A 26179-nucleotide genomic window follows, 5' to 3' on the forward strand; every position below is an offset into this window, starting at 1 on the left:
ACCCCTGCACACATCAAACAAAAACAAAGTAATCAAGCTTTCAGTTACAGGACTATAACAGCATAGCAGGTACACAGTAAGAATTGTATACAGCAGAAGGAGGATGAGTGTATAGCCATGCTAAATCCTGAGCTGCTGCTAAGATCAACAGCGATGACCCCTGAGGGGACAAGAATAGAAATAAATTTATAGCAGGCTGTCACTTTACTGCCATTTCTCATGCCTGCACATTTGTGGCATAACAGACAGTGTGCATGTAGGCTTGATAATGATCAGATAAAATATAGTGGCAAAACAGGAGAGAACTAATAGGGTCATTCATCAAAATGCGTTAAGAACAATAACGTACGGCGCGAATGCAAATTTTTTGGATGGGTGGGATTAGGGAGGAGTTTGGGTGGGATTTAGTAAAATGAGGGGCAATATCGCACTGTGCGATAGCATAATGCATGCTATCATATGGTTTTAACGCCAGAAATAACTACACCTTTTTTCCTGGCGATAGGCTGTGCGATATGCTCGAAATGGCCATAATGCAATTTGCGATAAATTTTTAGAATTGCATTATGGTCGTTTCTGGGCTTGAGAGGGGAGAAGGTGAGGAGTGGAGTAGAGAGAGAGAGAGAGAGAGCCTCTGGGGAGGACCTCACAGTGTGCAACTATTTATATCTCTATAGGAGGGCCATCTAATAGGTCGAAGTGAGGTGTTGGTGGTGGTTTAAGGTTTAGGGGCCAGTTTCGCATATAGAGTGAGACATACGAACAACACAGTACACCCTGGTGAAGATTTATCTCATCCTCACATAGTATAAAATTTCATCTTTGTGAGACTTTCCTCACTCCAAATGATGTCAAATCTTCTCCAAGGTGTATTATGCTGTTCATACATCTCACTCTGCATGTAAAACTGGCCCCTAAACCCTAAGCCACCACCAACACCTCACCTCGACCTATTAGATGGTCCTCCTATAGAGATATAAATACTTCACTAATATAAGGGCCTTGTAGATAGTAGAGATGTGAATCGGAACTGAAATCGGATCCGATTCTGGATCTGATTCTGGTTCCGATTCACATCTCTAGTAGATAGTCTGACTCTGTCTCAACACAAGTGTTATCAATCCATTAGTAACACATTTTGATGAATCTAGGGGTAAATTTGGCCTTTTTTTAAAATTCTTTTTATCCACATTTTTCATATCCCAGCTGGCATCCCCTTGCCAGCCAGAAGAGCTGGAGAGATGTCTCCTTCCAGACATTGCTTTAGTGCTACTCCCTTTAAACTGGCTGGGGTTATCACAGTAGCAGCAGCAGCTTTACTTTCCTCGCTCTCCTCCACAGAACACTTTCCACATTTTGTACTTTTAGCTCAAACTTTCACATATGAAGAAGACTGCCTGCCCACACTTTCTAACCAGTTGAACAGGGATCCCAAAATGTTTTAGGAAAAGGGTCACATAGAACATTTCAAATCAGGATATAAACCTAGTTTTGAAGAAACGTATCAAACACATGCAAAATACAAGCATCAAAGCATCCACAGTCATACCATATCATTCACCTTCCAACTGGAATGATGTGTCTTCTTTATGCTAGCTTCCACTTATTTAAAAAATGTATTAAGTTTTTTTAAATCCCTTTAATTAAATTCTTCCCCACTAAATTAAAGTACTACTTACATACATCTTGAAAATATTGCTCATGTACACATCTGGTCAAAGAATCTCACACATGCATACAGGCTAGCTTTCAAAAGTATCCATAGTACAGCATTTATAGATTGAAATGGATGCACAGAGATTAATACTAATATTTTATTAACTGTACAGTGGGAGCTACACAGTTTATAAAATGCCATGTAGTTCTGCTCCAAATGAATGCACATATGTTTCAGTATGCGCAAATATTCCAATGTAAGAAACACATACTTTCTTTACCTATTTTATACACATATGCTGATATATTTTAAGTGCGTAAAAACATATAGGGCCGGATTTTAAAAGCCCTATGCACATTAATCCAGAGAATTTACGCGTGCCGGACCTATTTTCAAAAGGCCCGGCGATGTGCATAAAGCCCCGGGTCGCATGTAAGTCCCGGGGCTTGCAAAAAGGGGCGGGGCGTGGGCGGGACAGGGTGGTCTGGGGCGGGGCAGGGGTGGGGCCAGAGGCCTTGTTTGAAAACAAGAAAAAGGTAGGGAGGAAAGGGTGGGGGAGGTAGGGGAAGGGAAGGTGGGGTTGTAGGGAAGTTCCCTCCGATTTCGGAGCGGCCTGGGAGGGAACAGGGGAAGGCAGCGCGGCTCGGCACGGGCTCGGCGCACGCAAGGTGCACAGTTGTGCACCCCCTTCTGCGTGCTGACCCCTGATTGTATAACATGCGCGCATCTGCATGCGCATGTTATAAAATCGCATGTCCATGTGCGCACACCAGGTAGCGTGTGCGCATGTCTTAAAATCTACCCCATAACTTGTATATGTAATAACCTGAATTATGTACAGAGGCAAATATTTTATAAGGTATGTGTATATATTGTTTTGAAAATACTTAGTTGTGAGCAAATGTGAAATCACTAGTGATGTGCAGCCTTAAAAAATTTGTTTTGGTTCATTGCTGTGTTTCATGGATGCCTCAATTAGTTTCATTACTTTAGGAACAAAAAAAAATTTCTTTTTTTTTTTGTTCCATTTGTTTTTCATTTACATTGCAGTCAATGGGGGAAAGTCCTATTGACTTCACTATAAAATTGAAACGGCTAGGCTTAGGTCCAAGGTTGGGTTCCGACCACCTAGGCCTGGGTATGACACCGGTGCTCAGCTGAGACTGGGTCCTGATTGCTGAAACCCGGGTCCAACAACTAGTCCCAGCCAAGGCTGGGTTTGGTCACTGGGGCCCAGGGCTAGGAAGGCTTAGGCTCAAGATCGGGGCCCGTCCCAAGACTGGGTCCTGGTCACCAAGGCCAATGCCACGTTCTGATGCTGGGGCCTAGCCAAAGCCAAGTCTGGGTCACCAAAGTTCAGGCCTAGGGCCTAGGCTGGACATCATGGTCTGGGTCTAGGCTTAGACCCAATGCTGGGATCCAGCCTAAGGCCCAGACCTAGGAGGAAGCCTTCTGACTTCTTCTTCTTTGCTTGATCTATGACTACAAATGATGGCCTCCACTCGGAGGATGTGCCTCAATGACATTACTACGACACCTTCCTCCAGGGTGGATGGCGCCATTTTGAGATTACAGGGAAAATTAATAGCACTTCCTGCCCATTAAACCCATGTTCTTTGAATTGTTACTCTGCGAGACGATATCAGAGAATGTATTACTAAGCTGGTGAATGTATCATTATTGGAAGGGCTGATGCCTGCTGCTCTGAAGTGGGCCTTTGTCAGATGAATTTTGAAAAAACTTTCTCTTGATTCTTCAGAATTGTGCAATTTTCATCCCATTTCGTCCCTATCATTTCTTGCAAAGTTGTGGAAGCAATAGTATTAACACAACTGAATGAATTTCTTGAAGATCATTCAGAATTGGATAAGCAGTAGTATGGTTTTTGGAAACAATATAGTACTGATATTTTGCTAACCTTGCTTTTTTGATCTGGGAACTGGTTATGTCTTCTTGTATATTACAGGGGCCTTAAACAGTTTGAATCACTGAATTATTATATCCCGCCTTAGAGATAGTGGTGTTTCTGGCAGAGTATTGTATTTGTTTAGATCTTATTTATCTGGTCAGGTGCAATAAATTTGAATTATTCAAAACATCCTCCTGGCACAAAATCTCATCAGGCGTACCACAGGGTTCATCCCTATCTGTCACCATATTTAACATTTATATTGTTCCATTGAGTAAATTATTGTCAGGGTTGGGTATAAACTAAAACTGATGACATACAGTTTTTTGTACCTCTGCAATCGTCATGGTCATCACCTCTCACCTTGGTGTCAAATTGTTTATCCACAATTAAACGTTTGGCTATTCTACAACAAATTCTCTCTTAATGTTTCTAAAAGTAAGCTCATTTTAAGCCATTAAGAAATTGATTGTCCTTCAAACATAAACATAGATGTTCCATCTATGTTTATGTTTGAAGGACAATCAATTTCATTTACACACATAGTTCATAACCTAGATGTCATCTTAGATAGGAGTTTATCAATGCATTCACATATTAAGACTTTGATGCAAACTTCTTTTTATAAATTGTGCATGCTTTGAAGGTTGACATCTTTCTTGGATGCAGTTGAATTTTGGACTGTGCTTCAGGCTTTAATTTTCTCTGGGTTGGATTATTACAACACTGTTTCGGTCGGACTTCCCGCAAATTCTCTTTGTGCTCTGCAAATAGTACAAAATACTGCCGCATGCATTTTAACTGTTACTCATATGCGAGAATACATAACTCCAGTTCTCATTGCCTTACATTGGCTGCCAGTACTTTGGCTTGTGAAATACAAAATCATTATGCTTATTCATAAGTTGTTAATGGAACATCCACCTGGGTTAATGCCATATTACGAATATATAAACACACTCATCAGTTAATATCTGCACAATGTGGATTTCTTGACGTGCCCTCTCCACGTATGATTTGTTTGGTGGAGACCCATGAAAGGGCTTTTTCAGTTTCCAGTTCCTCTTTGTGGAATGCCCTTCCTGAAAGGATTACACTCATTCCTTTAAGAAGGCTCTGAAAATATTTTTATTTGAATAGGCATTTGGAGCAATTAGCTAATCATTTGATGTGGTTCAGTTAACTAGTGTTTGCTGTTGTTTATATATGTTTATATATATATTGAGATGATGGCATGATGGCAAGATATCTTTGAAATCCACTAAAGGGAAATTCCAAGTGGTGATGCATATAAAAGTGAAAAAAATGTCCTCTTCGTTTCTCTTATACTCATGCTTGAAATAGGACTTTCATATCTCAGTGGTCAACGTGTTCTGTAGAAAAAAACAATATAGGCTAGTCACTTCCATTGCCAATAGTATAATCATTTCTCCTTAATGCTTTTGTCACTAAATAATTTTTATCAAATTCTCAAGGTGATGCAATAAGACGCACACCAAAACAGGCATTCATATTGAGAGCCTGTTTTCCTAATGTGTGTGCATCCACATCCCCTGTGCACCCAATGCAATATTCTAATGAGAAAGAAATCGAAGCGGTGTACAGAAAGGGTGCACTAGAGAAAAATGTGCATTTCTGGCACTCAAAGGTTTATTGCATCGGACGCATGGACGTCTAAATTGTGCATTCCTAACAAAAGTGCATTGTTTACATGAAGTTACAAAAATCAAGGGTAAAAACGTGGGCCCTCTCCCATCATCTTAGATCCTTTCCCTCCGATTTCCATGCTGCCCCCCATGGCCCCTGCTTGGGTCCTGTGCCTCCTACCCCTCTTCCAATCCCCAGCCTTTCACTCACTTCAGCTCACCTAATTTGACTGTTCTTCAGGTGGTATGTAGCGTTTGTGAGCCAGCATGCCCTCAAAGGCCTGGTAATGGCCCCAAACCCCTATTACCAAGGCTCCCTGAGGGACAAGACTATCACAGGGCCTTGAGCAAATACCAGCTCACAGTCTCGACACTGATTTTTTCCTGAAGACTTCCAACAGTGGCCAGGCCTGGAACCAGACCCTGCTTCTCTCAGCTGCAACCAACAGTCCACAGGAACCCATCAGGTATAGGGGATCCAGACAATTGCCCTGTTTGATTACCCTACCCCCCCCCCCCCCCCCCCACCAATGCTTCCTGGTCTCACCTAGTGCTGTAGCTGCTACCCCCCCCCTCCCCCAAAGTGTTTCCTGGTCTTGTCTTGTGCTGTAGCTGCTGCTTCTGGGCCTTATTTGAGACCAGTCATCTGCTGCTTCCTCCAAGTCCTGATCAAGCCCACCCTCCTCCTGGCTCCATCTAACACTGCTCTCGCCTGGTTTCAATTGAACCCATATGCATATACTGGAGGTGGATTAGATAAAGATTACACGTACAATACAATAATCAAAAAGAGGAATCTGTAAAAGAAAGTTCAGCTTGTTCTATTTACTCAAACCAGAGTCTTTTCTCATTCACATTACCGCCGTTTTTATTCAAAAGCTTTGTCAGAAGAAAGGTGTTTGCAAATTTTACAGTCCTTCGTCACGTATGGGAGGAACCAACGAGAAAGATTCCTTCAAGTATTTAACAGGCAGGCTGTAAAAGCGGCAATATTGTGAAGGAACTTGGCAAATTTATATATCTGCCACGCAATTCAAACTGAAAGAGACTGTGACAACGTTCTGAGCTGCAGTACCGTGGGGAAGCAGCCACTTTGATGTTGTAATTGTCGCAGATACTTGTGAAATTAGTTCAACCCCTGTAAAAGAACCGGAAAGCTTTATGCAGCATGTCTGGCAGCAAAACACTTCTCTCCGTGAGAATATTGCCACTTTTACAGCCTGCCTGTTAAATACTTGAAGGAATATTTCTCGTTGGTTCCTCCCGACGCAGCCCCTTGGCAAAACAGTAAGGAACTGTAAAATTTGCACACATCTTTCTTCTGACAAAGCTTTGGAATAAAAATGGCGGTAAAGTGAATGAGAAAATATTCTGGTTTGAGTAAATAGAACAAGCTGAACTTTCTTTTACATATTCCTCTTTTTGATTATTGTTCAACTGAACCCAGTCAGTCACTGCCTCCTCTAGGTCTCTGATCTGGCCCTACTTGCTGCTGGTGCCTCTGGGCTCCAATTGGATTGAAGCTCCCACCCAACATTTCATGCTCCCCACCCTTCCCACCTTATACAAACGCAATTCATTCTGCATGGCATAGTGGGCCAGATGTTGGCCATAGGTTGGAGATCTCTGCAGCAGAAAAGAGGAAGAATTCATTTTTTTAGTACATTAAATAGAGGAGGTCCCGAGCTTGTTTACCTGAACAGGGCTCCCTGCTGCATGAATCCATATTGCTTTGTCAGCAAAACAGAAAGAAACCTATCCTATTTCTCAAATAGGACAGCATATGCGGGCATCACTACTCTACTGTTTCACAACAATATGAATGCCTCTGGCTGGAGCAGAGAATGCTCCTACAGGTGAGCTTTGCTCAGAACCCACTCAGGTGGGCACGTCAGTTTGACTGGTCATATAAATTGACTTGAATTGTGCGCATGAGAGTTTTTCCACAATTTAAAAGTCATATTACTATAAACAGAAAAGGAATACATTGCAGAAGAGAATGAGTTCTGTCACTCGCTCTGCTTCCTCTATTGTTGAATTTTTAGCATCTTCAAATGTTTTGTTGTTGTTTTGCTTTTGACTGGAATGAGAATTTTCTGTAATTTGTAAGAGGATAAGTTCATTGGAGGAACTTGGTTTAATTTCCAAGAGGGAAGGCTTAAAAAAAAAAAAAAGATCGGAAAACATGTATTTTTGATATGCATGTGTATGATGTATTTTGTAGAAACTGTGATAGTGACATTCATGTGACATTTGGGTGGGCCTCAGGGACTGTAGGTACTTCTGGTCTCCGTGTTCAACTCTGGAGCGGGAGAGAGTTAGGGAGAGCTGCTGTGCTGAACTTGGAAGACTGTGCTTTGGGGATTTTAGTTCTATTTAATTCTGACCTCCTGTCTTAGATTCATCAGAACAGCATTTCAGCAGAAATAGTCATCATCATCATCATTTATTTGTTCACTGGGTCTCTGGAAGATAATATTCCCAGGCATGAAAACCATTTCGTTGAACTGATCAACAAATACGGTGGTCTTTTTCCTTTAAGCGTGCCAGAAGCCTTGGTAACTGTTTGAAGAGGATGTGCAAGAAAATATTTGAAATTTCACTTTGTTGGTTCAATCTCGAAGATAAACAGAGTGAACCACTCTGAGCGTTAATGACTTTTGTTAACTCTTCTTTCAGACTGTGCCAAAAACATTGAATCCTCAATGGAGGGAGCAGTTCGACTTTCATCTCTATGAAGAGCAAGGTGGAATTATTGATATTACTGTATGGGACAAAGATGCTGGCAAGAGGGATGATTTTATTGGCAGGTTTGTGTAATCATATGCTAAGAGTCCTCGTGGGAGGGGAAGGACTAATTAAAATTAATGCTGTGCTTTTAAATCTATTACATACCCAATTTTCCTTGTAGCTTGGAGATTTTACAAAAACGTTTGCATGCATTTATGCAGAATGTCTGATGCTGGGCTATGAAGTAGAAAAAAGAATTCTGCTTATCCAGTAGGTGGCAGATTTTACCAGAATATGAATTAGGAATTTCTAAACAGCAAATATTCATGGTGCAGGATTTTTGGGAGAAGTGCCAATATTAGAACATAGAGTACCTTAAAAATTAACTGCCTCTTTGATTTTTTTTACCCTGTTACATGAGATAAGAAAATTCATGCTTTCTTAGAACAGTGTGCATAGGTTTTGGTGGACGATGGAACTTGCTAATTCACAGAGTTATTCTCAAGACACTGATTCTGTGGAACCCTTCCCAGGGTTCAGGAAGTGATATAAATCTCTATGAGTCACCCAGATCACACAGAATTAATGTACTACAAGCCTGCCAAATATAATTTACAAAGGGCCAGTTTCAAGCTTATGTACCAACTGCTGGCAAAAGTATACTGCAATGCAGAAGTCATTGGAAAAGCCACGGAAAGGAAATGGCGAGTATTCAAAGAGATTTTACAAAGTTGCAAAGTGAGAACCAAATGATAAATCTCATGTGGCTATATCAAGTTTTTAAGGAAAACATATTTGACAAAGGAGGGGGAAGCCTTACAGAACTAAAGAGGGGTATAAGATGGTAACCAGAAAAACTAAAAATAGCATTATAAGAAATGCTGTTAAAGACATCAGTCTATCGCCAGAAAAGGTTCTTTAAGTCAATAACAAATGAATAGTGAAAGATGGTATAGGACCCTTTGCGGATGGCTGGAGTAGGAAACACTTTTGTTGAGGATAGGAAGGAAGCATAAGAAGGGATAGGAAAAATGACTTTTTGACTTCCGTATTTACTTAGGAAAGGCCACTTTAGAAAGAGCTCTTGGCTCAAACAGGTATAATGTAGCTTACCTTGGAGCAAATAAAAGAAAAAAACTGGATAATGTTAAAAAAAGTAAATAAGGCGCCAGGATTTGTCGTGATTCATTCACAGGTGCTACAGGAACTTAGTGAAATGTATTCACAACTGAGTGTAATATAATGAGAAAAAGGCAGCACAACATTTAAAAACACAAGATTGATTCCTGAAATAGGGAAGTGGGGGAAGTTCCCCAGGACTAGAGAAGGGCATATATAGTCCTGATATTCAAAAAGTGACCTAAATCGGAAGAAGGCTACTATAGACTAGTTAGGATGTCAGTTCCAAGGAAAACACTGGGAACGATTATAATAGAGGAGCTAGTTGTACAAACTCAGGGAAAGGAAATGATTACCAGTAGCAAGTATAATGGAACAAGTCCTGCCAGAACAATCTTATTAACTTGTTTTGAGAACGTTAGCAGCAAATATGATATGGGAAATGACTGATGCAGTTCATCTGGATTTTGCTAAAGCTTTTCCTATGATATCCCCATGAAAGACTGATTCTCAAATTATATAGGCAAAGATTTAGCAAGATCCAATTCTTAGTGGGTTAGGAAGTAGCTAAAGATGATACCAGCAGTTCATTGTTAATGACACATAGCGCAATTGAAATAAGGTGAGAATGGTGTTGAAAAGGGTGTCTGCACTAATGTTATTTTATACATTTTCAATGATCTTGTTGATAGAATAAGCACGCAGCAATTTTACCATTTTATAGATGACATCATACTATCCTATTGCAAATACACTGCAGGACTCTGATTTTACAGATGGATATAGATACCTGTCAGGTTTTGAGCCTCTGCTAATGCAAGCCATAAGATTGTAAGGCTCCTGCATGGCTTTATTCAGAAGGCTAAACACAACATTATAATGTCCTGGCTTACAAATTACTCCTCGGGGGAATTCTCCGCTACTGTGGAGTGCAGAAGTTGCATAGAATTTCCCTCCTGTGCAGAATTTTATTTTTTCGTGTAGAATTTGAAGATGTCCAGTGGGCCGTGAGCAGAGCCTAGCATGCTCACGACTGAAGACAAAGGAGGCTCTGGTGAGCCGTGAGTGGAGTCCATCCCGCTCATGGCTGAAGACAAGGGAGGCCCCAGTAGGCTGCGAGCAGAGCCCAAACCACTTACAGCTGATGCCAAGGGAGGCCTGGCGGGCTGCAAGCAAAGCCCATCCCACTCGCAGCTGAAGATGAGGGAGGCCCCAGTGGGCCGTGAGCAGAGCCATTCCACTCATGGCTGAAGACAAGGGAGGCAGCAGGCCACAAGCAGAGCTCATCCCGCTAGTGGCGAAGATCAGCAGGCCTGGCAGCAGAAAATGACCAGCATGAGAGGCAAGAAAGCTGAGCTTGTGAGATTGTGTGACAGAGAGAAAGTGTAAGTGTGAGGGGTGCCTGTGTGTGTGAGTGTGAGTGTGAGAGACAGATATGAGAAGAGAGATTGTGAGGGAATGTGTATGTGAGTGACAGATTGGGATCTTGTATGTGTGAGTGAAGGTGTGTGTGAGGGAGGGATTGTGCATGGGTGCACATGTGTATGTGTGTGTGTGAGGGAGTGTACATATTTGTGTGTGAGAGAGGGAGCTTGTGTGAAGGGGTGGGTGTGTGTGTGGTGAGTGAGAGCAGAAGCATGTGAGCAAATGGCTGCATGTATGCGTGTGTGAGAGAGAGGTAGCCTGTGTGATGCTGTGTGCCAGAGAGAGAGGAAGCCTGTGTCAGGGGGATGTATATATGTGCAGGAGCAAGAGGGAGGCTGTGTGAAGGGGGTGTATGTGTGTGTACAAGAGAGAGAGGAAGCCCATGAGAGGGTGAGTGCTTTGTGTGTGTGTGTACAAGAGAAAGAGAGAGGGAACCTGTGTAAGGTTGTTTGTGTATGGTTGTGAGACAGAGCGGTTCAGAGGGAGCCTGTGTGAGAGGATATGTGTGTAAGAGATGTACAGAGGGAGCCTGTGTGATGATTTGTATGTGTGTGCAACAGAGAGGAGAGCCTATATGAGGATGTGTTTGTGTGTGCATGAGAGGGAGCCTGTGTAAGGGGGGTGCAACAGAGAGAGGGAGCCAGTGTGAGGGAGAGTTTTTGTGTGAGAGAGATGGAGCCTCTGAGAGGGTGTGTGAATAAGAACATAAGAAGAACATAAGAAAATGCCATACTGGGTCAGACCAAGGGTCCATCAAGCCCAGCATCCTGTTTCCAACAGTGGCCAATCCATGCCATAAGAACCTGGCAAGTACCCAAAAACTAAGTCTATTCCATGTTACCATTGCTAATGGCAGTGGCTATTCTCTAAGTGAACTTAATAGCAGGTAATGGACTTCTCCTCCAAGAACTTATCCAATCCATTTTTAAACACAGCTATACTAACTGCACTAACCACATCCTCTGGCAACAAATTCCAGAGTTTAATTGTGCGTTGAGTAAAAAAGAACTTTCTCTGATTAGTTTTAAATGTGCCCCACGCTAACTTCATGAATATGAGTGGGATAGAGGGTTATATATATATATATATATATACATGCAATATACTTGGGGAGGACAATTTTCAAAGCCATTTTCCCTGGTGAATGTTGATTTGCCTTAGCAATTATCAATAACTTACACTTCCAGTGCGGCTGCCCACAGCTAATGCTGGAAGTGCCCGTGATCGCATTATTCAGTGACCCTGGGCCTGTGATTGAAACAGGCAGCAAATAAGGTGCTGTGTGTGTGTGTGTGTGTGTGTGTGTGTGGAGGGGGGAGAGATTGGGGAAAGAAGGTCTAAGTATTGTGGGTGGGCAGGGGGGCTGAGGAGCCTGTATTTTTGTCTTCTCTGGGGAGGGAGGGGGGAATGGGGAGAGGCAATTCTTTACATGTCGGAGGAGTTTGTGGGGGCGGGGGAGGGGGCTCTGGCAGCAGTGGGATCAGTGATTAATGGTGGTGGTGGGTGGGTGGGAATTGGGCCACCGAGGCCTGTAGTTTTTTTGTTTTGTTTTGTTTTTTTTAATAGGATCACCACTTAACCGAATATCTTTTGAAGTGGCAGGTTATCAGGCAACAAAAGGCCGAATAAATTCTGGACTTATTTAAAATTTGTCCCGTTAGATTTAAAGTTATTCGGCTACAAGTAGCCGAATAACTTTAACAAGGCATATTCAGTGAAACACTTATCCCATATCCAAAGCAAGTTATCTGGCTAACTTTAGCTGGGTAACTTGCCTATTAAGTGGCTTACTGAATATTTGCCTCTTAGATTTTAGTAAGGCTTTTGATGCTGTTTCACATGATTTATTAATAAACATGATTTAAACTGTACTGTTGTTAGGTGAGTGCATGTACGTGGCTGAAAAACAGAATCAGAGTAGTTATGGCTGTGTCAGCTTGGGAGGATATATCAAGTGGAGTTCCATCAGGGTTGGCCCTGGGTTAGGTACTATTCAGTCTCTTTATTAATGATTTAGATGATGGAATAGCAAGTTCACTTATAAAATTTGCGAACGGTACCAAGTTGAGAGGAGTTGCAAACACCTTGGAGGGCAGGATTAGAATTCAAAATGATCTTGACATTTTGGAGAAAAGGTCAGAAATAAATAGAATGATATACATCAAGGACAAATGCAAGGTTCTACGTTTAGAATGTAAAAATCAAATGCATAAGTATGAAATGGAGAATAGCTGGCTAGGTAGTAGTACTGTAAAAAAAGATATGGGAGTTATCGTAGGTCACGATTCTTGAGACCGTGCAGGATATAAATAATTTTCAATAAATAAAAGTATAACTCAGCAGTTATTTTTCTTTTCCTATATAACAGTAACGCATGTGTTAAAGGATAGCACATGTAAAGATCCTTGAAGTTATTTTACTCAACATTAATATGGCCATTGTTGTAATACTTCAAAAAGAGTAAGTAGTATGAAGCAGAGCCAGAGAAATGTTTAAAGGTCTACATGATATGATCTGTGGAGTGAGGGTGAATGAGCTGTGTTTTTTGGGGGGCCTATATACTAAACAGCATGCTAAAATCATCAGCACCAATTTTGTCACTCTTTTTTTTTTTTGTCATGCATTCCAATTATGTATATAACATGTATATATAGAAAATTAATGGTATGCAGAGTGTCCATGCACTCGAAAGAATCATGTTAAAGTGAACACGCATGCTTCAGCATTATCATTAGCACATTTTCTTCTGTGGTAACCAGGGAAGGAAAATTTTTAACTTTGTATTTTTCTTTTCCTATGGAAAATGATGGGAGAAGGCGCATAACGCCATTTTTCTTTTGGAATGCAAGCAGAAAAAAAAAGTCATAGGAAAGAGCTGTAAACAAGTCCCATTGCAGCTTTTCAAGAGCCAGTGCTATGAAGGGCACAGTACATTGTGCTTCCTGTCCGTTGAAAAGTGGCCTTGACAGTACCTACCTGGCAAGCATAATATGCTCCCTAATGACGCATACCTCACTGCCAGCATTCACACATCATCCTTTTCCTCCCACAGACCTAGACTACCTGATATACAGTGCACATGCTCTCACCCTCCATTGCTCAGACCCATTATTCACATGCACACATGACCAAACATTTTCAGTAATGCACACAAAAAGGAACTTGTAGCAAAATATAATCTTTTAATATTAAAAAAAAAAAAAAGTTAATTTTGTTCCCTCTTTCTACAGGCTTGGAGAGTGGCTTGGGTGGGGAAGGTTACAAGACACAAAACAGTTCGGTCACACTCTCAAACAGAAATAATAGACTTCAAAGCACACTCAATTAAGCAAAACTCCTAAGCAGAAAATAATAATAGACTTCAAAGCATGACGTAATATCTCCTTAGCAAGCGATAGCTTAGTTAAGCAAGTTAAGACAGACCCCAGTGCCAGGCCCCTTTCTCAGTAGCTCTTGCTTCCTCAGGCCTAAAAGCCAAGGTGACAGTTACACTGTGAACCAAATACGGTAACAGCAACAAGGGTAAATACAGTCCTTAACTTAATAAACATCAAAACATCACATAAGGACATAAAAAAAGCAAAATATGCTCAGTAAATATTCTTACAAATTTTACATCAACTATAATAAATGTATTGCATATACATCACATATTATAAAATATTACATAGAAATATAAGACATATTTTTTCATTTTCAAATATTATTTGTTAACATAGTGAGGGTACCCATAACAAATCCCAAAATTTTCTTATCATAAATACCACCAATCCCATAAAACACACTTCATTCACTCACCACAATCAAACAATTAAAATACCCACATTGCACATTTTCCCAAATACCTAATGAACAAAAGACAACAGGAACAATGAACCCTATATAATTATTAGCAATCTCATATTTATGATCCCCGACAGGATCCTGTTTCGCACTTAAGCTTCCTCAGGGGTTGAATTTAATTCACAAAATGAACTGACTCTTTCCTTCTTCATAGGGATTCAATTCTCCAGTGTGTAAACTCTTCTTTTGCTCAACGGCACCCGCACTACAAACAAAACTCATCTTCCACAAACCACGACAGTAACCATTGTTTTCACAAAATATTCTCCACGAAGGACATCGTACTGTCTCCAGACTCCTCCGTGAACGTGGCTGAACCAGCCTCAATTTCTAATTTTCCACAATCTGAAGCCTACATAATTCAAAGTTCTTCATATAATCGCGATTCCATTCCACTTCTCTTCAAACTTCAGCACCACATCATGACGCCGTTATGCAACGGCTACCAAATCGATTTGGTAGCCGTTGCATAACGGCGTCATGATGTGGTGCTGAATCTCTTCAGCACCAAACTTCAGCACCACATCTCTTCAGCACCACATCTCTTCAGCACCACATCATGACGCCGTTTTTTTTATGTCCTTATGTGATGTTTTGATGAAAGTTACACTGTGAAGCCAGGATGCAGAGAAGAGAGAAGTCATACAATGTAACAAAGAAAGACAAGACAAGCAGGGGCAGAGAAAAAGCATATCAGTGAGCATACACACACACACTAGAGAGGGTCAGAGGGAGGATCATGTATTTGGGAAAAGTTGACCCAAATGACACACACAAGACAGAGGAACATAGTAGGTACCATGCCAGCCTGAAACTATTATGCCTACTGTGCAGCCTTTGTTTCAGTTTTGAATACAAATATCTCTATTATCTAGTCCTCCTGAAAATAGCTATTTGTCACATCTTCTTTTCTAGCCTCTAAATGGATGAACTGAGCCCTTGGTCCTCAATATTTTAAAGCAATCTGTTTAGGTAAGTTAGCCGGATAAGATGTATCCGGCTAACTTACAAGAGATACTCAGCAGATCGGCTATGCTGCTGAATATCTCTGTAGAAATCACCACTAAGCCGGATAAGGTATATCTGGCCAGGTTAGACCTGCTCTATGGCAGGTCTAACTTATCTGGTTAACTTAACCGGTTTAAGTCTGAATATCAGCAGTTATCTGGCTAAGTTAATCAGATCAGTAGCTCCACCCCAGTCTGCCCATTCCCCGCCCACTAGATATCCGGCTATCTACAGAGCCTAGCTTGGGATCAAACCCAAGGCCCTCTGCACAGTAGTGTGCAGCACTTTCCTCTGAATCACTTGTCTGGTCCCAAATTTAGTTTTAAAAGTGTGGTAGCTTGAACTTGCACATTTATTTGTTAAGTATGAAATATATGTTATTTTAAAGATGAACTGTTTACTCCAGTCCATTCCATTGTACAGCAGGCTGTAGGCTGAAACACAGAAATGAGGTGCCCTAACATGACAGTGTTCAAAGAAACAGAAAACGGATAAGTTATCAGGTATATTCAGCTGGATTAATGTCCTGCTGAATATCCCTGAAGAAAGTTATCCAGCTAACCATAGCCGGATAACTTTAAACCTATTTTTGAATGTTAGCAATGCTAAAAGAGCTATGCTGGAAGTGTATGCTTCTAGTGTGATTCCCACAGCAACTGCAGAAGCGTCGGGTATGGGTCTCGGTAGGCTGCTACCGTGATCCGGGCTGAAGAACAGTAATTCAGAAGGATATAGGAGGGTGGGAAGGCAGGGAGGATGGGGGTGCCCTGAAGTTAATTTTTTTTCAAGAAATTGATTGATCTGCCAGCAGGCGGGTAGGGTGTGAGGGTTGGAGGCCTGGGGAGATCAGCACTGTTTTTTTAATTTAATGGAGAAGGAGGAGGTTTGGGGGGAAGGTTGCAGGCTCAGCCCCACAGGGCTGATCATTTGGAATAAACGGGCAGGGGCGAGGTGGCTTGCAATAGAGCCTTATGCTTTATATTTCGTCACTTAACCGGCTGTGTTCTTTTGAATAAAACCGGTTAAGTCTAAAGTTATCTGGGAACTTTAGACCTGCTCTCAGGCACGTCTAGAGCTAGACAAAAAACTTATTCAACTAACCCTAAATATTGGAGTTAGCTGGATAAGTTATTTGGCTAACTCAGCCCCACCCTAACATGCCCCTTTCTTATTTGGCTGAATCTTAGCCAGATAAAGACTTAATCTGGCTAACGTTTAGCTGGATAAGCAAGGGAAATATTCAGAATTATCCAAATGGATACCTTGTGAGTTATCTATCTAAATGGCTTTGAATATTGACCTCTAAGATATCTCAGCACCTAGAAGAGCGTGAGTATGTGATTCAGTGTGTGTGCCTGATATTGAGATATCTGAGCAACCATGCAGGCTGATGCAATAAAGTGCATTCAGCGGTACACATGGTTTGATCCACACTTAAACACACATTGGGGCGGATTTTCAGAGCCCTGCTCGCGTAAATCCGCCCAAAACCGGGCGGATTTACGCGAGCAGGGCCCTGCGCGCCGGGAAGCCTATTTTACATAGGCCTCCCGGCGCGCGCAGAGCCCCGGGACTCGCGTAAGTCCCGGGGTTCTCCGAGGGGGGCGTGTCAGGGGCGTGTCGGGGGTGGGCCCGGTGGTCGCGGCGTTTCGGGGGCGTGTCGGCAGCGTTTTGGGGGCGGGTACGGGGGCGTGGCTGCGGTCCGGGGGCGTGGCCGCGCCCTCCGAACCCGCCCCCAGGTCGCGGCCCGGCGCGCAGGAGGCCCGCTGGCGCGCGGGATCCCCCGACAAAGGTAAGGGGGGGTTTAGACAGGGCCGGGTGGGTGGGTTAGGTAGGGGAAGGGAGGGGAAGGTGAGGGGAGGGCAAAGGAAAGTTCCCTCCGAGGCCGCTCCGATTTCGGAGCGGCCTTGGAGGGAACGGGGGTAGGCTGCGCGGCTCGGCGCGCGCCGGCTATACGTAATTGATAGCCTTGCGCGCGCCGATCCAGATTTTTAGCAGATACGCGCGGCTCCGCGCGTATCTACTAAAATCCAGCGTACTTTTGTTTGCGCCTGGAGCGCAAACAAAAGTAGGCTATTCGCGCGCCTTTTAAAATCCGCCCCATAATGTGCAGGTAAACATTACTTCCCATGCAGGAAGGAGTTTTCTCTGCACAAAATGTGCATTTAAAAATGTGAGCTCCAATGCAGAGAGCTGCGCTGCCTGAGTGCACATTTTCTTAATGCTAGAAACTTTATGTTGCGCCTGTCTGTCGCAGACGGCTGCGACCTCTCATGCTCACCTCTTTTTTCGCTGCACCATCAATTCTCGGAAGAATGGCGGCCTCCGCCAGTCACCGCCAACCTCCCTGGCGTTCCCGGGATGGCATGGGCACTGCCGACCGCCATCTTGCTTCTGGAGTCACTTAGGCGCGCGCGCATGGGCCAACTATGTACACGTCATGGCGGGAACCTCGGGAACCTTCGGGGGCTTCCCCTCCGCATGACTGGCCCAATGCTCCTACGAGTTAACAAGGAGTTCTTCTCGTTGCTGAATCTGCTTCTCCTTGGACTTCTGGTTCCTGTTCCTGTCTCGGTGTGTGAACGTTCTGAGTACCCGCTCCTCGGGGGGCTCTTCCACGTTCCTAGGCTATCTGCTCCTCGGAGGGCCTTCCTGCCTTGATCTCTGGGAACCATTCCTCGTGAGTACCTCTTCGCTTCATCTCTGCCAAGCCCTGCTGGAATTCCCCACGGTGTACCCCGTGCCTCGGGCCACTACCGCGTCCTCACCAGCAGGATTCGCTACACCTTACCCTGCGCTGCAGGATATTGTTTCTTCATCCTCAAGTACCTTCTGAGCTCCAGGACCTTAGACTACCTCAACACCTTTATCACCGTACAGTCATCTTCAGCGTAACCCGTGCTGCGGGCCACTACCGGATCTGCACACCTGAGGTATTTGCTACTCTACTGAGAAAGACTGCCTGGCGTACCCTGCTCTGAGGGCCACTACCGGATCGTCACATCTGAGGTATCACCCTGGGAACACCCTCAGCTCTGTACTTTGACTGCATTACCCGCTCCTCGGGTTCTGCTCTCTCTCTCTCTCCCTAATAAAGTCTATCTTACAGCTGTGTCCTAGCTACTGAGACCGCGCCTACTGGCAGTGAGGCCCACAGGGCTCCTCCCTGTGGGCGGAGACATCTCTCACCTTGGCCCAGGGTTCACATCCATACCAAAACATAACCCTTTACTCCTGGTCAGAGGTGGCGTAAAGTTTCTAATGCTGGACCTGCTGCCAGGGTTCCACCTGTACTCGGGAGGGCAAGCGGCAGAGGCTCGACAGTGCATTTGTTTTTGAAGTTTAACCGTGGCCAGATAGCCATCTAGGAGCACAACAAAAGTTATTCTCCTAGGTTAGACGTACAACAAGAGATATGCTCCTAAATTAGATGCACAAGAGAGATGCTCTTAAATTAGCAGCACAAGAAAAGATATGCTTCTATTCACTCGCTCCCATTCAGCCTCTCCCCTCCTGATTAAAATGTGCGGCTAGCCTGCGCTGACTGCACATTCTAACTGTGTATGCTCATTTTTACTCCCAATGCGTTGGCATAGCATTAGCTTACTGCCTTGGGAGTTTAAAAAAAAAAAATTTAACCTGTGTGTTAAGATTGTGCGCCAAATTTCAGTGCACAGTCTCTTAATGTACAGGTTATTGCATCAGCCTAATAGAGAGTACGCATGTGTGATACCAAAGTAACTTGTCATCTACAGATAAAGTGTTAAGCCATATAGTAAGTCTGAGCCGAATATAAATGTCATTAATATTAAACTATCAATGGTAATTGGGATGATTTAAATCTCCATTTAATTATATAACTTTCTTATCACTTGTATTCTGGAAGATGATCTTGACTGCCACTTTTACGATAATCAACTAATAAATCCTCATGATTGTTATACTTTTATGCATACCCATAATCTGAAGAAATTGGCTGCTGACAGCTGCAATAAATTGCCAAGAATGAGGGCTGTCAGAGAACAAGTTGTTCCTATGAACATGAAGCATAAGTAAATCCCATGTCAACCACTTTTATTCAAATGAAAATTATGTGCAATACAGTGGAGGATTTATGACTGTATTTATTAGGGTAACAATGTAAGTACGTCTTTAAAATGGCACAGATTTTGGTGCATATATTTTTCTCTGATAGATTACAATTAATTACATCTACATGGATATCAGCTATGAATCAGCATTGGCCATGAAGAGAACTGCCAATCTAAAGTGAAGCTTAGGACGGGTTTCCATTAAAATGAATGGGGAAAGTTTCAAATGATTTACTAGGAGTGGGCACAATTAACATTGCATCTGCCTTACAACGTTGTATGCTTCACAAACAGATTCATAAGTGATAAGCCCAGACTAGAAAGCAGGGAAGGGGATGTGGAATAGTGTCAGCTGTCCAGTAAAGGGAGGCAGCTAGTCTCAAGGCCTTCACCGAAGAAGCACTGCTAATTCCTAGATACCTAATATGGTAGCCCATAAGAAGGATTCTTTCAGTGCATGGAACGGCAGCAAAGTTACCAACATGAGCTGTTAGCAGCATGAACCAGTGGTAGTGGAAAGGCACAGGGCAGCATCTGCCTCCAGCCACTCTGCATCAACAACAATTTTCATTGACAATCCCTGCATGAACCTTGGTCTTGTATCAGTGCCACAATATATTTAGCAGCACGCTTGCAGTAGCAGCAATGCAATTATTGTTGGCGCCGAGCAGTGGCGTCGGTCCAGGACTTGCGATGATAAGTGGTGCAGGCAGTATTTGCAGTCTTAGGGGAAGTGCCACAACTGTCTCATTTTCCTGGTGATTCTCCTAGCTGTGTTTCCTGCACCTTACCACAGTAGTCTCTGAGGTCATTGTTTGGAGCAAGCAGGGCTGGTGCACCGTCATAATCCCAGGCACCGTAGGCGAACCTTTGGTCATGCACCCCCTTTCCAACTTAGCTATTGGGGTCAGCTCCAGCACAGCACTCCCTCCCACTATTGGCTTCAGCACAGTGCTCCCTTCTTTAGTGGCATTAGATCTAGCACAACACCCTTTATGGAATGCACTAGCAGAATTTTGTTGCCCCCGAAATTCTAGTGCTCAGAGCGACTGCCTCGTTTGTCTAACGGAAGCACCAGCTTTGGGAGCAAGCAATTTGGAAGGCATGATTAGCCTGGCCAACAGCAACTGCTTGAGGCATCTATTCCACAGCCTCCCACCTCCTCCACTATACAGAGACCCTGCAGCCCGGGAGCTGCAGCAGACTTTGATTAGCCTCACCTGCCTCTCTGTTAATGATGCTACTTGAATCCACAGACGAAGCAGAGGAATATTGGAGAGATTTCTTTCTTCTTCAGTCAATAATGCTGGCAACATCAGCCTGGGAGGCAGAACTGATCTAAATGCAGCAGCAGTTAGCCAGAATAGCAGCAATATGGAGAGGTCTCATATCTTCTGCAGTTAAAAAGTGCAGTCAAGCATAGGGATGTGAATCATTTTTATAATGAATTGGAATATCGTACGATATTTCTCAATTCGTTATATATCGGTTAAAAAGCGAAATGAACATTTTTTCCCCCGAATTTTCATGAAAATCGTTTTTCGGGTTAATGCGCACTAACTAACAAAAAACTGCACGAACCATCAGAAAGCCATGAATAAACTGTAGTACAATTTCAATACAGTAATTCTCCCAACAAAAACAGCACTAATTGTCAGCACTCAAAAAGTAACAACCCTACCTATTAAAAAGCAGTATTGCAAATATTACACCAGGCCCTAAAAAGCCAATACACCTCCTGTTAGGAAACTAGAACAAGCCAGGCTGCTTTAGATCCCTGCACATAAACTATAGGCTAGCAGAATACCTCACCTTGATCACACATGCAGAACCCAAATGGACCCTCACCAAATACAGAATATAAACAGAAGCATGTAGACAAAAACTGAACTGGAAACCACAAAAAGCCAGATTCTGTATGCAGTGCAACAATGTAAACACAAAAATCATCATTTCTCATAAAACAAACAATAAAATTAAAAAATATAAATTATCAGTAGAGGAAATCCATAATAATAAAAAGAATATTTTAAAACAGCTGATAAATAGAACAACATCCAGGATTTTAAAAGCATACAAGTGTTCCAAATACCAATAAACTATTTAAAAACAGCAGACACATCAAACAGCACCCAATTATTAAAATTAATAAGGATAAAAAAATTCCCTGCTGTCCATACCTTGGATATTTTGATTTCTAGATGCCCTGAGATTCTCTTGGATAGCAGGGGGAAATGACAGGAGTTATTGTTCACAAACTTTGTCCCCTCTCTCTCATATATATGCACATGCTTTCTCACTCAAACACACACACAGACATGCCCTCTCTCTCTGATATATAAACACGCACACACATATATCTCTCATACATACACACACATGCCCTCTCTCATACATACATCCACACACATGCCCTGTCTCTTACATACATAGACAGATATGCTCTCTCTCTCTCTCTCATATGCCCATACAGACATGCTCTCTCTCTTATACATACATATCCAGACACTCTCTCGATGTAGCACCGCCTAGCTGCAACTAGTGGAAATGGCGACTCTCTTCTGCCACGGTGGTTCGAGTTTCCAAGTGACGGTGGGGTAGTTCTATGGTACTGGAGTCAAGTTGCAACTAAAGGGGTTCCACACGTTGCCCTCTTCCCAATGGGTAATTTAGAAGAAATGGGAAATCCCACCCAGCCAGTGGAGCTCCTGGAGGTTGGGAGGGGAAGCAGGGAGAAAGAAAGATATTATGTAGGAAAGAATCATTTAAAATTAACAAAAGCTTTATTGTGGTAACAGTTATGAAATGCAAATAATAATAAAAAAAATAACCAGCTGGCAATCATGTTAAAACCAGGTTCAACAGCTAATGTGTACCAACAGTAAATGCAATTCACTTTAAATCTTTTGCAATTGAGATATCCGAACAGTTATCAGAACAATCTTTACCAGCTAAGTCACTATGGTAATTAGCATTTTCTTCAAAGTCTCTCTCAAAAAAAGCAAGATGCATTCAAAACAGTTATTCAGGCAAGTCATAATATTGTCCACTCTTGTCCACTCTTGTTCTTTGTACTGTATTTTACTTAACACCAATGGATTCTCTGAAGTTTATGCTTTGTACTGTTCTCTAACTTGCAGTATCTTTGAACATTTTCTCTTATATAAGTATAATTTTCTTTCTGCCTGTGGCAGGAAAGCACTGTGGCACCCATTGATCACCTCACAAACTAAACCCTATAAAGGGCTCACTCACTCCTTCCCTCATTGCCTCAGCAATAGGCCCACCTAGTCCTGAGTGTTGCTTCCAGCACTCTTGCCCTTCAGCTTGTCTTCATTTCTTCATCCAACTTGTCTTCAGCCCTTGTCCAGGTGTCTCCAGTTTGTCTTCTGTCTTCATCTCCATTCATGTTGCCCACTTGTTCTTCTCCTTGCCTGCCTTCCTTGCCTACTCATCCCTCTATGCCTCCCTTGGACAAATACCAGTTTTTTATTTTGGCCTGACCTCGGATATGACTGATCATTGCCTCTGACCATTGACTGGAAATCTGTTATGCCTGATTGCCGCCTGCCCGTGACCCAGCTTACTACAGATCTCTCCTGTCATCCACAAAGACCCTAGCCAAGTCCTTCCGGCCCCAGCACCTAAAGTCTCAACCCGAGGGGAACGAGGGCAGGTATAAGTAAAAGTCCCGATGGGTCTCTGTGCCGCCTGGGTCCGCCTGCCGATGGTGGGAACCCACAGAGCTCCTCCCTGCAGGTAGAGCCAATCCTACCTCGGCCCAAGGGTCCACAAAAGCAAGAACTGGGTAACTTCCTGCTTGCCATGCTGCTCAATATTGCTCTCTTAATTTCCTCCATGCATTCTTTTTCTTTTTAAAGTCATATAATAAGTGAATTGCATTTGATTTTTTTTTTTAGACAGCATTTTCTTAATTGCTTTTGGATAGGAAACTAAGGTTGAATTCATGACAGTCCCATCGCTAGATGAGATCACTTCGTATCATTCTAAATAGATCTTTTTTTTTTTTAAGAAGTTCATGTAGGCAATGGATTAAAACCAGGAATCTAGTCAATATATATAGTTATTTTTTTTACTTTAACAGGAAATGAAAACTTGCAGAGAATTTAATTGGCTATGATAGGGTGCTCACTTTATGGGGCCACATTTCTTCTCATAATTGACTCCTTCCTACCTTTAAAAGCCTCTTTTTTCATGTATAGAACCCTTTATCTCACTTTATTGGCCTTGCAATCACCACATTATTTTTTACCTTAAAATCAATTGGCATTTTTATGGAAAGATTTTGTAAGAGGTTTAGCTTAGTTAAACTGGCACATAGAAAATAGGACTGTCACGTTAAATAACGACAGCTAAGAGAACTGGAACCTTCACTGAGTCACCAGCATATAAAATATTGGTACATGTATTTAAATAATCTTTTTTCTGCATTTTATTCACCTAGATAGATATTAATTGACCAAGTATATCTAGCAATGCATAGAACCATAGGTATAAGTACAGGGAGTGTATGTGATTGCTATAATAGAGCATATGTTAGGGAAAAATGCTATAACCCCTGGGCTAGTGTTCCATCACAGGACCCCAAAGACCACACCTCAGTTTAGGGGCTTAAGTGTGTAACTTTTCTCTCTGAGAGTCCAGTATTCCCTTTTACCCTTTGCCAGATAGCTGGATAAGTCAGTACTTATCCGCGGACATTTTAAAACTTTTAAAAAAAACTTTGTCCCTTTTTTTAGGGGGTTTTAAGTGCCAGCTCAGTAGCGCTGGAAGCTTAACTCCAGCTCTGACCTGGAGTTAAATTTCCAACGCTAAAAAATGTGTTCTGGCCCATTGCAGTCTCTCTGCATTGGGGGGGGGAGGGCGGGGTACTGCTTAATGCCCTCATTTGCATGGGATTCCCATGTGAGGATGCTAAGCCTTACTCCCGATTAGGATTGTGCATCTTCTGCGAGCAGAACTCCTTGCTGCATTGGGAGTAAGTTCTGCACACAGAAAATGCGAGCTGAAGTGCCCTTTTTTTTTTTTTAATTATTTATTTATGCAATTTTTACAATTATTCAAGAACATCTTGTACAGAATCAGAGAGAACATTGTAACTAAGTCGATAATGTTTTAACAGTATCGTCTATTATATTTAAACAAAGACGGAAAAAAGGAAAAAGTTTTTTTCTTTTGTTTCTCTGAAGAGATCCACAAAAAGAGGAGAGCGGATCTTACCAAACCTATCAAGGCAAATATAATCATAACAATTACAGGAAATTCCAGATTTAACAGCACCTCTTATTTCTAGTGAGGTATTGGAGATCCTTTCAGGGTACTCCATCTACAGCCACTGGTATCTTACCCACCAAGAATTGTGTTAACTGGGGTGGATCAAAAAAGACATAAGTATTTTGCATATATTTAACCACACACTTGCATGGGAATTTAAGGAAATATCTAGCCCCAATTAGCAAGACCTGAGGTCTCAAAAGCAAGAAGGCCTTCCTTCTCTTCTGTGTCTCTCGAGACAAATCAGGAAAGGGTCGGACCATTAAACCAAGAAATCTCTCATTTCTATGTTTTATACTCAGTCTTAAGAGTCTATCTCTGTCTGTCTCTGAGGCAAAGGTCACAATCATAGTTGCAGGGGTGGCCATTTCAGTATCCGATGTTTCCAGCAATGCTGTTATATTGAGAGGTTGATCAATCATTGGTGCCTCCATCTCTATTCCTTCTCCTTGATTTTCTGCCGCTATTCTGGGCTTTGACAAATAGAATGATTTCAAAATCATTGGGCATTGATCAGCAGGAATTTTCAATGTTTCAAACATATATTTATTAAAAACTTCCCTTGAAGATCTCACTGGTAATTGTGGGAAATTTATATATCTTACATTCCTGTTTTTTGCACAGTTTTCTAAACTTTCAATCTTTTGTCCCATAATTTTATTATCTTTTATAATCATTGCTTGCGTTTGCTGAATCATTTTTATCTCAGTCCTGGTAGTTACAGACTGTTGCTCTATTTCCATATTTGACTTTTCAAACACCTCTAGCTTCTTTTCAAATCTTCTCAATTGTTCCATTGCTGGAGTTAGTTGTTGTAAAATATTTGTCCTCATATCATTAATGGCTTCCCACAAAGTCTCAAAGGAAAAAACCAGAGGCCTTACCATAGATGGTATTTCCCTCGTGGAAGAAGAAGTAGCAGCTGTAGCATTTTCCCCCGATTAGGATTCCTCCTCCTTCACCGCCCTGCCCCAGATTGTCTGTAGGGCTGGAAGCAGCCGTCGGCAACACTCCTGCCCCTGCCAGGAGGAAATCATGACCACTTCGGTTCAGGGTATCCTCCCCAGGTAATGATGCCTCTCTCCCGGCTGCTGGATCGAGCGGTGGAGTCCTCACGGCGGGACTCAAAGGTGACATAGAGCCAGGCAGAGAGGGGAGCTCTACTTCCCCTCCCCCACTCTGCAACGGCTGGTCTCCCGCCTCTCGAGTGCTGCGTGTGACATGAGCGTCCATCGGGCCGAACGGGGTGCTCACCGAGGAATCAGCAGGGTAAGGAGTCCTTGGTTTGTGCTTCCTTCCCATACCAGGCAAAATTTTCGCAGGAAAAAGTTATTCTTTAGGAATTGCTCAAGGACGCTCTGAACACAGCTTCTCATCCGGTAGCCATCTTGGATCCGCCTCCTCCTCCCTGAAGTACCCTTTTTGCATCGGCCTGATAGAGTGTGTGTGTGGGGGG

The 26179-nt window shown here is 42.6% G+C and overlaps 1 protein-coding gene across 4 annotated transcripts in view; it reads left to right on the forward strand.

Moving 5' to 3' along the window:
* MCTP1 (multiple C2 and transmembrane domain containing 1) overlaps window positions 1-26179 on the forward strand; it is a 1134628-nt gene that overhangs the window by 692392 nt on the left and 416057 nt on the right. For all 4 annotated transcript variants that reach the window (XM_029573135.1, XM_029573151.1, XM_029573144.1 and 1 more), the window contains exon 7: window positions 7892-8022. In XM_029573135.1, coding sequence (XP_029428995.1) covers window positions 7892-8022 — 131 coding nt within the window. The remainder of the gene's footprint in view (window positions 1-7891; window positions 8023-26179) is intronic.

This window comes from Rhinatrema bivittatum, chromosome 1 (assembly GCF_901001135.1).
Source record: "Rhinatrema bivittatum chromosome 1, aRhiBiv1.1, whole genome shotgun sequence".
In the NCBI taxonomy this organism is placed as follows: Eukaryota; Metazoa; Chordata; class Amphibia; order Gymnophiona; family Rhinatrematidae; genus Rhinatrema; species Rhinatrema bivittatum.